Source organism: Seriola dumerili, unplaced genomic scaffold (genome assembly GCF_002260705.1).
Source record: "Seriola dumerili isolate Sdu_G_001 unplaced genomic scaffold, Sdu_1.0 BDQW01000193.1, whole genome shotgun sequence".
In the NCBI taxonomy this organism is placed as follows: domain Eukaryota; kingdom Metazoa; phylum Chordata; class Actinopteri; order Carangiformes; family Carangidae; genus Seriola; species Seriola dumerili.
In genome coordinates this window covers 343,993-358,531 of record NW_019174448.1, presented here as the reverse complement: position 1 = coordinate 358,531, position 14,539 = coordinate 343,993, and the positions used below count along the sequence as shown (strand labels likewise).

The window sequence follows — 14,539 nt, the reverse complement described above, 5'->3', positions numbered from 1 at the left end:
GATTCGACTGAAGCGGACTGGCTGCCAGTGTTTGGAACAGAGAGAGCAATTTTAGGCCATTCTGACATTAAATGAAAAATTCAGCTCTGTGGTGTTTCACGCTGCGTCTCCATGTGTTTCGCCGTCATTTGCTCAAACTATTTATTGCAGTTTTGGATAAAATCTTCTGTTCTGAGATTCTGTCGTGATTTTGAGATAGGAGCAGCCTCGAATGCTTCAATGGCTTGAACGCTAACAAAAGTAAATTCATTTTGATGGGTTTCCATTTTAGCACAGATAGAAAATCAATCTCCAGCCTTGACAGGTTTGGTACCAGGTTCAGACCTGTGATAGAACTCACCATGGCTGCGTACTGAGCCTGGGCCTGAGCCTGAGCCTGAGCCTGGGCCTGGGCCTGAGCCTGAGCCTGGGCCTGGGCCTGAGCCTGAGCCTGGGCAACCTGCTGCTGGTACATCGGCTGCATCATCATCTGCTGTTGCTGCTGGAGCAGGGCCTGCTGCTGCTGAAGCTGGAGAGACTGCTGCACAGCCTGTTGGTACTGAGGAGGGTTGTGAAGAGATTAAAAATCTCAACATTTCCTCTGATGCCAGCTCCAGAAATCAACTGCCAGAAAAAGCTGTTGAGCAGTGACTTTGATTTGTATATGTTTGTGTTGGATGTACCTGGAGGTATTGGAGTTGCTGTGCATTTGCATGTTGTTGCTGCACTACTTGTTGTTGTTGTTGTTGTTGTTGTTGTTGTTGGTGATGATGATGATGTTGTTGTTGTTGTTGTTGTTGTAGCTGCTGTAGACGCAGGTCGCCAGGCTGTAGCTGCTGCAGGACTCGGTGCTGCTGACTGCTAGGCTGGGGCTGCATGGACGGCGGCCCTGAGCCAGGGGTGGGAGCTGAGTGGTCAAGATGAAGGGATGGATTTATTACTTTGAACATCACATCACCACAGACACCAAGAAGAGTAAACTGTAAAACTGTAAGCCTTTGAAACATCCAAAAAAATGTACAAGGATAACACTTGAATACCCTGTGATAAACCTGACTTTATTTGACCCCTGTAAATAGTGGTGAGTGATTAATTATGTTTTTGAGTAGGGTGGGAGTTTTCTGAAAGTACCATCTAAAGTCTTTTGTCAAAAGTTACAAGACCTTCAGACAAACTTTAGCATTTGTTTTTCTCCAAACAAACACACTGTATCTTCATGTCATATGAATTCATGTACAGTCATGTACGGTGTGTAATTTCTCAATTTTAAGTTTTATTTTCTTTTTCTGTAGCAATAAAAACGCAGCTGCAGCACAATGGAAACTTCCTCAGATGTAAAATATCAGTGTCACTCATGCTCAGCAAACCTTTCTGGCCGTTGCTGACGGGTGCTGAAGGCATGGTCATCTTGACAGGGGTGACGGTGTTGGCGAGGGGCAGGACGTTGCTGTTTGCTGCCTTTGGCCTCTGTCTGGGAGCTATTGATGTTTCCGTGGGGCCGACAGAGTCTGTTATCCTGGAGGGAGGGAATCAAAAGTTGCGGTTTGATTTTCTTTGACCGATTCCAGTGAACTGTGTCCCTCAATGCAAAGGTGTACGTTTGCACTTTGTGCCATCCTGATGTCTGATGTGTTGTTCTGCTTTTAAATTTATTCCTTTTCATTAGCCTGAAGAAGAATCATTCTTTAAAGCTTGAAAATTATAATCATCAACCTTGAGTTTTCTCTTATTTTCTATTCTATACAAGTTATCATCATATCATTTTATTACCAATACTATTTTGTACATCATAAAGAAAAATTAAGATGAGAAAACTCAGCAGTACCTGGCTTTTGTCATGCTTTTCTTAGCAGCGACCTCACTGGCCGTTAGAGGCTCTGGGAGAGACGTAGGGATGGGAGAGCTCTGGAAAAAGAGCAGGAGAATTATGTTAACAAGAAAATGACTGCAACGGATGAAGCCACACTGATTGCTTCGTTCCAGTGACTTACAAAGAGATTTGGCACTGGACAGTCTTTTCCAGCTAACTTGAAGGCAAAGTAGGACACTTGGTAAATGTCTGGTCTCTTCTCCTGGTCGGGTTCGAGCATATATCCTGGAACAGACAGAGGTCATTTTATACAGCATGCTGTGCAAAACAACACTAGCTGATTTATTGCAGTTAATGTGCATCTTCTCTCTTTTGCCACTTGGTGGAGCTGTTGGTCAAACAATTAAAAAAGGAAGCTCCACCACAGCATACATTTAGGGAAGTGAAAGAGCTTGAAAGCAAACAGGGCTGCCATGACTGACAGTCCATGACTGGTTCAAACAGGCCGAGCTGTGTAAATGCAAGTTCCAGTATATACCCAGATGTATGTCGAACACATTCACAGACAAACTGTTTTGCAGACACAAAAGTCAAAAGAAGAAAGCTTTGCAACTCAAAACACACCTTTTACAACTGTCTGATTCACTAAAACAGTGACTGTGAGGTAGTAATGATTAAACTACACATTCTGACATCGTCAATCTGTGTGTTAAACTGCCCCGACTTACTGATTAAGCAGTGCAACTTGAAGGAGAATTTGGAGTTATCTGGAACAATAAAGGTTCCGTCACATATGGCAACTTGACTCTCCCCAAATGGAAGTGCGAAGAAACACAGCTTGTACAACAAGCATCCAAGTGCCTGTGGAGAAAAAAGAAACAGTCTTGAAAAACACCTGAACCCAGTGACTTTGAGTGGTGAGTATCGCTTCAAATTTTCAATGCCTGCGCCAACACGATACGCAGGTTTAGATACCTCATCATACTGCCCCATATACTTTTTTCAATTCCTTTCTTTGAGAATTTAGAACATGTCATTGCTTAAATATGATACAGTTTTAAACCGGTAATGATTCAAAAGTAAATATCTGATCAACAGAGTCCAAAAGATTATGAATCCCATTTGCATTTGATGCCAATTTCGAATGCATGATAGTTGTTGATAGTTGGTGCATGTGATGATGTTTGGAGCTGAAAAAGAATCAAGTTTCGCTATTCAGCCCTGGTAAATATGCAACAGTTGAAAACATAAACACTGAAAAAGAGAAACTACAAGAAGACCGGGGTGAGAACTTCAGGTACTTCCCTCACTACCTTGAGACTGTGAGGATGCAGCCACTACTGAACTATTTTTTTTTTTTTTAAGTATATTTTTTGGGGCTTTTTATGCCTTTATTGGATAGCACAGTAGAGAGAGACAGGAAATGGGGAGGCAGAGAGAGAGGGGGAATGACATGCAGTAAAGGGTCGTCCGATGTGGGATTCGAACCGGGGCCGACTGCAGCGAGGACCGTAGCCTCTACATATGGGGCGCCACTCGACGCCCCCACTACTGCACAATTTTAACTACGTTTGCTGAATTACCACTAATGGTTTCTAATTTAATGTTTAACTTGTTTCGAATCAAGGAAGTAGAAAAAAACAATCCAAAATCAAATTTAAAGTTTCACTCTGTGTATGCACCGATGAGTCAAAAACATTATGACTACTCACAGATGAGGCGAAGACTGTGGATTGTATCATAACAACGACTTCCTATTTCATTTATGAACCATCAGTTATGTGATGTAAAACATATTTTGTAGTTTAAATCATTTTCCATGGCTTCATAGCTCGACTAACTCAAAAAAAAATACAGCACATTAAACCAGCTGCCTGTTTTAATGTTGTGGCTGATCATTACAGACCACTATAGGTCACTTAACGTGTCAGGTACAGTCTGTTCTAGAGGGAAGTGAAGTCCTGACCCTGGCACCAACTGAGCTGCACAGGACTGCTTAGCAAAGAATTAATGTTCCTTATGTCACCGGCTAAAAAGCGGCTCTTAAAAAACAGGCCCGGAGTCTGCTCCCCTGGCAATATGACTGTCCAAACAAATCCACATGCAAAAGTGCTCTGCTCCCGAATCTTATATTCAGTTGGCGCTATATTTGGCTCGGGCATCTTTTTTTGCTGATGATGCAGTTGGAGATGAAAGAGACTTTGGAATTAGCCACAGCGTTTAGGGAATGTTTTCCTTTAAGCGCTCTAATCTGAAGACAGATATTCTTCACAGTTCTCTGCTCAACAAGCTAATCCAGTCTGATATTAAACTCCTAATCCGAGTCAGACAGCACATCCGCCTGCAAACCCCCAAAACGCATGAATAAATGCATATGACATTTGTGCAAGGCACAATGTATAAAACAGTATTTTCAAACACGTGGCTAAACATAGAACGGGAAGTGAAAACACAGGGGGGTTGCTGACAGGAAGTTGGTGCTTTTTGTTGTTCTATGTCCCAGTAGCTGTCATCCTACACCCAGAGGCCTACTAAAAGCTTCTGTATGATAATTTGCAAATGTATACATGCACATAACTATAAGTGCAGACTGATAAATGAATCCAAAGTGGCAGGAGCATTAAAATAACAGCAAAAGCTATAGTTGTTGGCTGGCAGATAGACAATTAACCTGAGCCACAATTATCACAATTAGATTATATTATGCTGCCTGATCCCTGCAGTGCTGTTGTTGTTTCTATACATTTTACATTATACTTCACAGTAAAAACATCACAGCAGTGATCGTGAGTCACAGATGTAAAACGACCGAACATGAAAACGTCCAAGCAGAGTGCAAACTTTTATACGCAGGGGTGTGTCCCATCAACAGCTACATCTTTCTATGTTGGCCGTTTTACCTCCCTGGGTTTGGAGTGCATCAATTTACACCGCTCCTCAAAATGGCTGCTGTCCAAGCCCTTCTTCTCGCCTCTCTGCCTCGCACCTTCAAATCAGCCGAGGCCCGTTTCACACGAGCTTATCGAGGTCCTCAAGTGAGCCTAATTATCTCAAAACGTGGAGAAAATAGAAGAGGAGAGGCAGCGGGGAGGGAGGAAGAGGATGAGATGGAGCCCTGGCTTTGTTGTGAATGATGTTGCTCAATGTTTTATGAGGGAAAAACACTGTTGGAGAGCTGGTGGAGGCAAATAGCCCAGGGTGAGCCAGGAAGAGAGACACAGAGCGAGAGAGCAAGAGAGAGCGAGAGAGCTGAGGAACCCGTCGGGGCAGAATGACGCCCAGGACACTGCCAGGACAAACCAGCCCTGCAGGGTGCATAACTAACACACACACACACACACACACACACACACACACACACACACACACACACACACACACACACACACACACAGTTCACAAATGCAAAGTAGTATCTTACCCATATATCAGCTTTAGTGGTGATGGCTTTCCCTGCGTACAAGTTAATCATCTCCGGAGCCCGATATGACAGGGTCGTGTACCTGTGACATACAGCAACAAGAAGCAGTCAATTGCTGCTCGATGGTCACGTGACTAAGCACCAGCGGCGCAAGGTCACTAAATACACAGTCAAGTGTATTTATGCAGGTTTGAGCACAATTGTGGAGGTACTTTTAATGTTACTTTATCACATTTTAAAAAGGAAAATAATGTATTTTAACCCTAGTGCAATAACTGATTTTTTTGGCCACTCCCTTCACCTTTTAAAATGAACATGACAAACTTGTTAGCAAACATTACAGAAACAGCAGTTATCTTTCCGGCCACCTAACAAATGTAAGACCATTATTCACTGTTTACTCTACCTAAGGGAAATACCTGGCTCTTCAGCTGCTAAATGCTCCACCATATTTTTTCTACCACTTTGACATGTAGTGGGGTATTTTTGCATTTCGGTTTTGTTACTTTTGCTGTAGTAAAGGTTACTGGTTTCCTTCATGACTGCTGAGCACACGTTTCTTTGATGACGCAATGTGTGCTTCCTGTTACTGAGGCACAGAAAGAAAAATGACCAGAATCTGCCAGCAACGGTTGCCTAGTTCATCTTTCAAAGTAACACGGAGCCAAACATTTCATTTTGCTTCCCGTTCAGTCATTCTGATAATGATCAAAGCAGCTGGTTGTGTTTGGAATAAAGTCAGCTGAGTTATGAAAATATGAAGTCACCACAGTTCAGAGGCCGGATGGTTTCTGTATGACCGCTGTCATGGAGGAGGAGAGTTTACACACGGTCATATACTGCTGATAAGCGCCACACATTGTCCTTTATTGCCGCTGTAAATGTGGGAAAGTTGACAGACCAGATCTGAGCCGCCTGCTCTGATTTGACACTACACAAATAGAATACAAACACACCGCACAGCCATTGTGCAGGTGGTGTGACAATAAAGGTTTGTACACCATCATCTGCATTGGATCAGCAGCAGTTTGCAGCAGCGTGTTTATTTATGGTTTACTTGCATAGAGTTATGTGAGACGATGGTAGAGCTGAGGTATTCTGATCTGCTCCCAGTGTGACTTACAAGCTTATTCTTCTGTTTTGCGGACACAGATAAACAGAGCCAGAATTGCAGCAGGTTGTGTGGAACACCTTTTTTGACAGAAGTCTTGCGGTCATTGCTAAATTTGGTTTGGTAAGGAGTATTCTGCCGGCTTTACAGTGGAACGAGCTGGGTGTGAATGTTAAGATACAGGTAACCTCAAACACATCTCCTAGTTATGGCTCCTCTTGACTAAACAGTCCGGGACACTGAGGAGAGCCGGCAACTAAATTGGACTATAAATCTATTTTGTGCTTTCCCGTTTGTGTTCCCACCAAATTTAAAAAGGAGCGTGAGGTTGAGGCACACACAACCAATACATTATTACAAGGCAGTACCTTCGTTTATGACACAATTATGGCACAAAGCATAGAGTTGTAGAATTCTGAATAATTTACTATTTTGTGTTGATGTGACGTTAGAATTAATGCTGGAAAGGAGATGTAGAGAGTCAGGAAAGGACTGAAAACAACAGAGAAGTTGAAGGTTTTTTTTAATGTTTCCTACCTATTCTTCAGTCTTTGAATGTAACTGCATTAAAACCGTCAGAAAATAAGGTTAGGCATAATTGTTAATGCTTTCTTTCATTATGTCTCTATTGTTGCCTTACTTTTCTGAACTGGTTGGGAAATCTGCTTTGCAACTCAGTTAAAACCATCAATAACATTGCAAGAAATTCCCACCCTACAAATCTTGTTGTTGCAATCTAGAGGCATTAGTTTGACTAGTCAGTAGCTTGTGCTAGTGTAAAATCTGCTTTGACGGATCCTAGGCCATCTACTATCTCAATACTATCTCAGTAGTTGGGGGGCAAGAGTTAAACCTTTAGAAAGCATGTTCCTGCAGTTAAAATGCAGATAGAGTTTCTCAGTTTCTCCATATGGTTCCTCTGGTGCGAACAGACACACACTGGTCATTTTTGGCAGTGGACTTACACGACAGTGCCAACTTTAAACACCACTTCGACAAGTAAAACAATAATGTTCCAGGAGCCAGAACATAGAAGCAGGTAAATATTATGGCTTAATCAACTAGTGGCATGAATAACATGAAAAAAAAAAAAAACCACTTACTTCTTAATTTCGTCCTCCACAGCAGTAACTCCATCTTTATGTGGCAGTAAAACCTTGTGAGTGGCACTTCCAAAGTCACACAGCACATAATTTCCCTGGTCATTCAGCAGGATGTTTTCAACCTGGTGAAGGAACAGACAAAGGTTTTAGATTTTTAATGAAAAATAGGAGGACTGCTGCCATTTATGCATTTTGCTCTAAATTTCATGTGCAGAACTGGTCTGACAATGGCCCCTATGAAAACTCTGCATCCTGCACAGTTTAGCAAAAGCTGTGGTCGCGATTGAAAGTCATTCAAAATCTTCATCAAAAACTGTGACCAACCAACTTTGTGACTGACAGACGAACAAACAAACAAGCTGAAGCTCATCTCCAATTACGTCATTATGGGCATGGATGACAATTAGTGGATAATGTTGCTTGTAAAAACTCACAAATCCCACACCCACACACAAAACTGATTTAATACACAATGATGGAGTAGTGAGACAAGCCCTCATTACAGTAATTCTGCCACAGGAGTCTCAACATAACTGTTCTGTGGCCTGAGAGACAGAAGGGAAATCTCTTCAAAATAACAAGTCAGTCTAAAGAGAGATCTGTTTCTTATTTGTATGTTATCAGATGCATTTCGTTTTCGGGTTTTCAGGCCATGGTTTTCAGTTAACGCTTTTATTATAGGGGTACAGCAGGGAGATTTCAAGCTTGAGTAAAAACATAAAACCAGCAAAGAAGGATGTGAGTAATGACTGAAAGATGGGAAACAAGTAGCAAAGAAAAGAAGAACAAACAGAAAGAAAACCAAGACACAAGGAGGGAAAACAAAAGTGCAACAAGGTCATAAGATGCAAAATGTAAGAAAGAAAGCCAGTAAAGTAATTTGTAAGAGATGTGAAACAGAAGAAACCAAAAAGAAGACAGAGGAGAAGATTTGTCAACTGTCCAAGGGAAAAGTGAACTAATGAAAGCAACAGAGACTGTCTCAATACTGTTGACGGCTCAGGGTTAAGGGGCTTTTTTTGCACTCTCACTTTCCCTGGCGATGCGTGACTGGGACTCCATGGTCTTTTGTGTCCCTGCGATGTTATGTAAGCCATGTAGGCTGAACAGATAGACAGTGAACAGAGGACAGGCCTGTGGAGCTGAAGGAACCGCTCTGTTTAGAGGTTTGTCCAACTGGACAGAGTACAGCAGCCCACAGATGGGGGCACTGAGGAGAATTCAACTAGGGTGGGAAATTACCACCGGCCTCCAAAATGAGGGTAATGCTGGCTCGTAGCCACCCTTAATTTGAAAATCTACTCTAAAAATCAAGTTGGCTAAAAGCTAGTGAGGAATTACAAGATGAACCAGCTACAGTTGCCTGTTCAAAGAGTAAGCCGGGTGCTCTGGCAGCAGGAGGTGTGGGAGAAAGAGGAAAAGGAGGTGGATGAGCGAAGACCAGGGGGGTATCAGCTGAGAGGAAGGGGAGGAAATAAGAACAAGCTGGCAAAGGAAGTGGGGGAGCACAAGAGGAAGCAGAGGAGTTAGAACAAGTAGTGAAGTGAAAGCCAAGTGTTCTTTCTTCTGCTGACCAAGCAGATTAATCACTTAACTTTATAAACATCTGACATCAACTTTAACTAGAGGCCATCCTGCAACGAGATCACACCAGCACCAGCAGCGACGCATGTTAACACGCTGACGTTCTGCTACACCTATGTTCTCTCAAAACCTCCTCTGTGCTGGTTCCTGCTACAGTAGGTGTCTCCAGCACCACAGTATAAAAGGATGACACACACACACACAAACACATTGACTCACAAGGTGAAAACAAAACCAGCCATGCGCCGTTACTGCTGGTAATAGACAAATGTGCAAATCCACAAGTTCCTCCTTTTGATGTTGTTGACATCTTTGGAAATACAGTTCTGTTGCAGTGCACCTCACTTCAGAACTTGTCAAACACTGTGGGGGATTTTCAGACATCTTTTCTTTTTGTTTCTGTTGAGGAAGTTCGTAGGTGACACACTTTTCTTTAACCTCTCATTATATGCCTGCTCTTGCTTCCAGGAGTATTTGTTTTTTGCTTTTTCCAAGACCTTTTCAGACCCGCTGGGTGTTTAAGGACAGCGAGTGTGGCAACAACATTGCCCTGTCAGACTAACATCTACAAGCTACTGTCATATTGGACAGAGGAACTCAGAGTAGGTCAGTAAATTGGTTTTAGTGTTTTCCTTGAGGGAATCACTTTAGGGAGTTGCATTTACTGATATTTTTTGTCAAGGGTTAAACTTAATGCCTAAACAATTATTTGATTAGTCACTCAGCAGATTATTTGACGGCGATAAATGATTTCGGTAATTTATTAACCAGAAATATCTCAAAGTCTTTGGTAGCAGCTTCTGAAAGGTGAGGACTTGGTGCTTCTCTGTTAAATGTCTCTGTAAATTGAAAGTCTCTGGGTCTCAAACTGCTGCCCTGAAAAAACAAGCAATCTGAAGCTGTCACAGGCTGTCAGGAATTGTGATGGGCCGTTTCTGACACTTCATAACCAAAAAAAATGATCCATCCGACAAACAGAGGAAGGATAGAGGGAGGAAAGAAAGAGAGGGAGCTTCCCGTCACCTTTAGGTCTCTGTGGATGACGGGCGTCTTGCATTGGTGCAGGCGGGCCACGGCCTCACAGGTGTCACAGAAGATGTGAAGGACCTCAGCCTCACTGAAGCCCACGTTCAACCGCTGGTTCATCTGCTTCACCACCTGACCCGCTGCAGGAGAGAGGTGGAAGGACAGATTAAGGACTCGACACAGCTCATCATTTCAGGCTTGGAAACCAACATCAGCCAACACGTTCGGTGTTTTGACCCTCTCAGTTCTCCTGTGCAAGTGTGTTTATATTCACGCCCTCAGGTTGGACACCACCTGATTAAGATTCAATATATCGTACACAGTATCTAAATGTTTTAGTCTTTTGCTGTCATCACTGTAAGTTAGCCAAGGCTATAGTTTGTGTAACCTTAACAACAGGCCACAAACATTGAAAAAAAAGGAAATGCCATGTGTTGTTTGAGCACATGACAGTTATCTTCTGCTTTTAGCTCACACACAGCATAATGTTTCAGGAATAACATATACCAGAAAATTAAGGCAAAAATGTTAACATAAATTAAACATAGTCATGTAATGGCTTCACCTAACCATCTGATTATTCTCAGTAACCAGAGTAATGTTTGCATATAAACTTGTCCAATGAGGGCAAAACCTCTCAAAATAACCTTCCAAAAAAGACAAGCTGAGCCAGCGAGCAGCCGAGATCAATAGAGAGGCCGCACAGAGGACAGGGGCAGTAACACAGCATTAACTAGTAGATATGTTAAAAAATACTAAATAACAGACTTTTGTTCATGAGCGACTTTGACTATTAACCTCATAAACTAAATGTAAATAGCTGGTGAATGCTAGAATTGATCTATTAATCAATGTGCACAAAATAAAGTTGGCTTCTTTTTTGGCAGGCGTTGCTGTAACTTCCAAAAAGGCAATGAAAAAATGTAAGAAAAAACTCAAATTTGCAAGAAAAAAAAATATGAAAAAATGTCCCAGTAATCCTAACAAAGCCTGACCCAAGTAACAATCAGCAGTCACAAATATTACATCAGAAACAACACAACCTTAATGAATCTGAAACATGGTGGTCATGTCATGTGTATATTTTAAAAACAAAGAGGCCGCACCTTTACAGTACTCCATGAGGATCAGGACCTCCCAGACGCTGTCCGACACCGCACTGATTGTGGAGTCCAAGTAGTTCACTATGTTCTTATGGCCTGACAGCTCCTTCTGCAAATGGCATGAAAAGATGGGAGTGATCAGGACGGAAAGACACAAAAGAATTCAAAAATGTACTAAACGGGAAGAAAGGAAGACCCCACTAAAGAAGATAGAAACTGTGAATCTCTAGAATTTAATTGTTGAGGACATAGGTCCCACTGCACAAAGCACAAATACAAAGTACATACATGGATTGCTTAAATGCACTATTGCCCATTTCAGTAAATGTTGACGAGTGTTCCTGTTTGGACTTGTCATGTTGTTTCTGCTGTATTTGTTCAGCAGTGACAAGTTTCTACTGAAAGTACAATTTAAAATGCAGCATTAAAAACTGCGGTCCTGAATAAAGCTCTGCTGTTTCTGTCATCTCGTTTTAAGTTGTAAAATCAACAACAAATGTAAACTGCATTAAAGCGGACAGAACAGTCAGTCATGTTAGAGGAGTTAAACATTGCATAAAAGTTGCAGCCCACCAGAAAGAATAAAGAGAGCAGTGTAAATCTGTGAAAACCACATCCAAATAATCAAACACTCAAAGAAGAAAAACTGCTGGTGATTACATCCTTAGAGAAGACATCCCAAGCAGTTCAACATCCAGCTGAACTCAGTCCAGCCTCGGCTTTGCAGTCAAGCTACTGTGTGGCAAGAATGCGTTTTGTATTCTTTCATGTTCTTACGCCATGCTGATCTCTTAACTCCACTAATCTTTCTTAACTTGATTGATTCACTGGATTAAAGTGTTTGTGGTTGTTGGTTGTTGAAACACAGCACGGGACCAGAAGACTGCTGTGTGCTGTGGAAAGCGACACACCTAAGGCAACGTCCCAAAAGGCCAGAACTGTCGATGTTTAAGGTCAGCTGTGTGTGTGTGGGACTGTGTGGGTGAGTATTACACATTGTTCCAGCAGATGAAGCAGTCAACAGACACACACAAAGCTGGCCAAACAGCTCAGAATGAGCTGTTCACTGACACACTGGGGTCAAACGGTCAAGACGAGACATCTGCTGTTGTGCAAGTCCTATATGTCTGGTAGGTTATAGAATAAATGAGAATATATAACTGATAGATCAAACGTATTTGTCAGTGGGCCAGGTGCATTAATACAACGTCACTCAGCACACAGCCAAAAAGATTTTTGCTCTTGCCAGACTGGGAATGCTGGAAAACAGGATGGGTTAGGCAGATGGAATGAGGATATTATATGCATCTAGTTTTATGAGAGCACGTGTCTTCATGAGGGCTCTGTGGAATTATGTGCTTAAGTTAAATACCTGAAAACTGATAGTCTTCAAGTTCAAATTAAGAATTTGTTCTCCATTCAAGAGATAACTGGAAGGAAATGCAGCTAAACCCAAGCATTAGTTTGACCCTGCAACTGAACGGTGGAATATAATAGAGTAAATGAAAACTAACGTGCGGTGAGCATATTCAAAATGAAAGCTCTCTTAAAAATAAAGATAAACAGGAAGACTTCAGTTTAGATGAGAGATAATGTCTCTGACTTTCAGCGTGTACTGTGATGGTGCTCTCACCATGATAGTGATCTCCCTCTTATAGACATTCAGGTCCGGGACGTTGTTGACGTACATCCTTTTGAGAGCGCAGCGGACGCCGCTGTGCGTACGAGCCAGAAACACCACTGAGAACCCTCCTGGAAAAACCAAAAGATGACAAGTTAGCATTACATCAGCAATCTTCACTCTTCTCATACACGGAAATTATTTTATAGGGTAATGGTTATGAGGGTTCAGACAGAGAAGCTTCTAATTGACAATTGCTAGATTTGCCTCTTTGCCTTGCATGAAAAATAAACCTCGGCTCATATTATTTCATGACAGCAGCAACTGCAGAGACATTTCAGGGTTAAGATCCACACAGCCAATAAATCATTTCTTTACATGCACATGTTTAGTTTCATCTTCCTCCCAAACATCTTATTTTGCCACAAAGGTATCTGTTGAGATGTCCATGAATAAACATTTCCTGCCCAGTTTCATGTCCAGTTGTGCTGCTCAGTGTACAAAAGACAAGTAGAGAGCTTTTAAAAACCAATGTCGAAAACTCAACAAATAAAGTGTTATCAAAGATTTATTAAGGGTCTCCAAAAGCTGTTATTTTAACAGCAGCTAACTACCATCCATTTTCATGGGCAAGTAGTCTGAGCTCATTTAGTTTGCACTGGCCAAACTCCAACTGGTCTAATCCTGGAGTGAATGAAGCAATTTGCTTTTTAAAATGAAAAAGGTTTTACAACAATGAAATATGAAGCTGAAATTGCCACGGGTGAGTGGAGTTCTGGTGTTACTCATTGTCAATATTTTTCACATTTCGTTATGTTGCAGCCGTTTTCTAAAAATAAAAATAATAATAATTCAAGTGTAGAAACATCTCAAAGTTGATCAAGAGAAATATGTGTTTTTACTTTGTCATTATAGGGTATTGTGCGTAGATAAATGAGGAAAAAGTATTTCTTTTTTTTATTTTAACTTCAGATTGCAACATAACAAAATGTGAAAACACTGAAGGGGTCTGAATAGTTTCCGAAAACACTGCAGGAGTAGACGGTGTTGACAGAGACCAAGGTGTTTAGCTGGGTGCCAGTAGCTGTTGTCACTGTCCTGTGTGCATCTCTGGGTGAAAGGACTGCGTCTCATTAGACGGGGTTCACTGAGTCACTGAGTGGTGGGCATCAAAGTCCACCGACCAGAGAGGAGAAAGAAGAGATCTACAATGGCATGCTTGTTCCCTTACAAGTCACCTTAGGTCATCTGAAAAACAGCATGGATTTGGATTGGGAACGAGCAGGAGGGGAGGGAGGTGAAAGTGACCAGTGGGCACAAAAGCCGTCATTGAAGAGTCCATCAAAGCTACTTTTAAACAAATGTGGGGACAGTGCAACACAAAAACCCCCAAGTACAAATAATTCATGCAGGTTAAATCTGTGTTCCCATGGGAACAGTAAATAGAAGACAGCGGACCTGAAAGTCAGGTAAATTCAGGTAAACATAAACAAACTGAAGCATAGTGTTTGCTTGTATGTTGTCACAACAGTGTGAGTTACTGTGGCACACATTATCAGATTAGATGGGGTGACTGATGCCATTTTGCAGCACAGAGGAATAAACAGGCAGCTAACGAGACAAAAGACAGCTTGCAACAGCAGAGCTGCAAGTCATACTAAAGCAAGGAAGAGCACTCGATAGTATAAATGAGAAACCACCACGAACCACCAAAGTGACAGCACATTCTGACTGGATGTAGTGCAGTCTATTCTGTCTCATCTAGTGTTTTACCTCATTTC

The 14,539-nt window shown here is 41.9% G+C and overlaps 1 protein-coding gene across 1 annotated transcript in view; it reads right to left on the bottom strand.

Annotated features, from left to right (window-relative positions):
* The window catches only part of bmp2k (BMP2 inducible kinase), a 54,277-nt gene that overhangs the window by 22,928 nt on the left and 16,810 nt on the right, over positions 1-14,539 (bottom strand). The window contains exons 2-13 of the mRNA XM_022753776.1: positions 12,771-12,889; positions 11,141-11,246; positions 10,032-10,174; positions 7,425-7,546; positions 5,211-5,292; positions 2,518-2,650; positions 1,971-2,074; positions 1,805-1,884; positions 1,347-1,495; positions 663-886; positions 437-538; positions 341-358 (exon numbers count right to left, since the gene is read on the bottom strand). Coding sequence (XP_022609497.1) covers positions 341-358; positions 437-538; positions 663-886; positions 1,347-1,495; positions 1,805-1,884; positions 1,971-2,074; positions 2,518-2,650; positions 5,211-5,292; positions 7,425-7,546; positions 10,032-10,174; positions 11,141-11,246; positions 12,771-12,889 — 1,382 coding nt within the window. The remainder of the gene's footprint in view (positions 1-340; positions 359-436; positions 539-662; positions 887-1,346; positions 1,496-1,804; positions 1,885-1,970; positions 2,075-2,517; positions 2,651-5,210; positions 5,293-7,424; positions 7,547-10,031; positions 10,175-11,140; positions 11,247-12,770; positions 12,890-14,539) is intronic.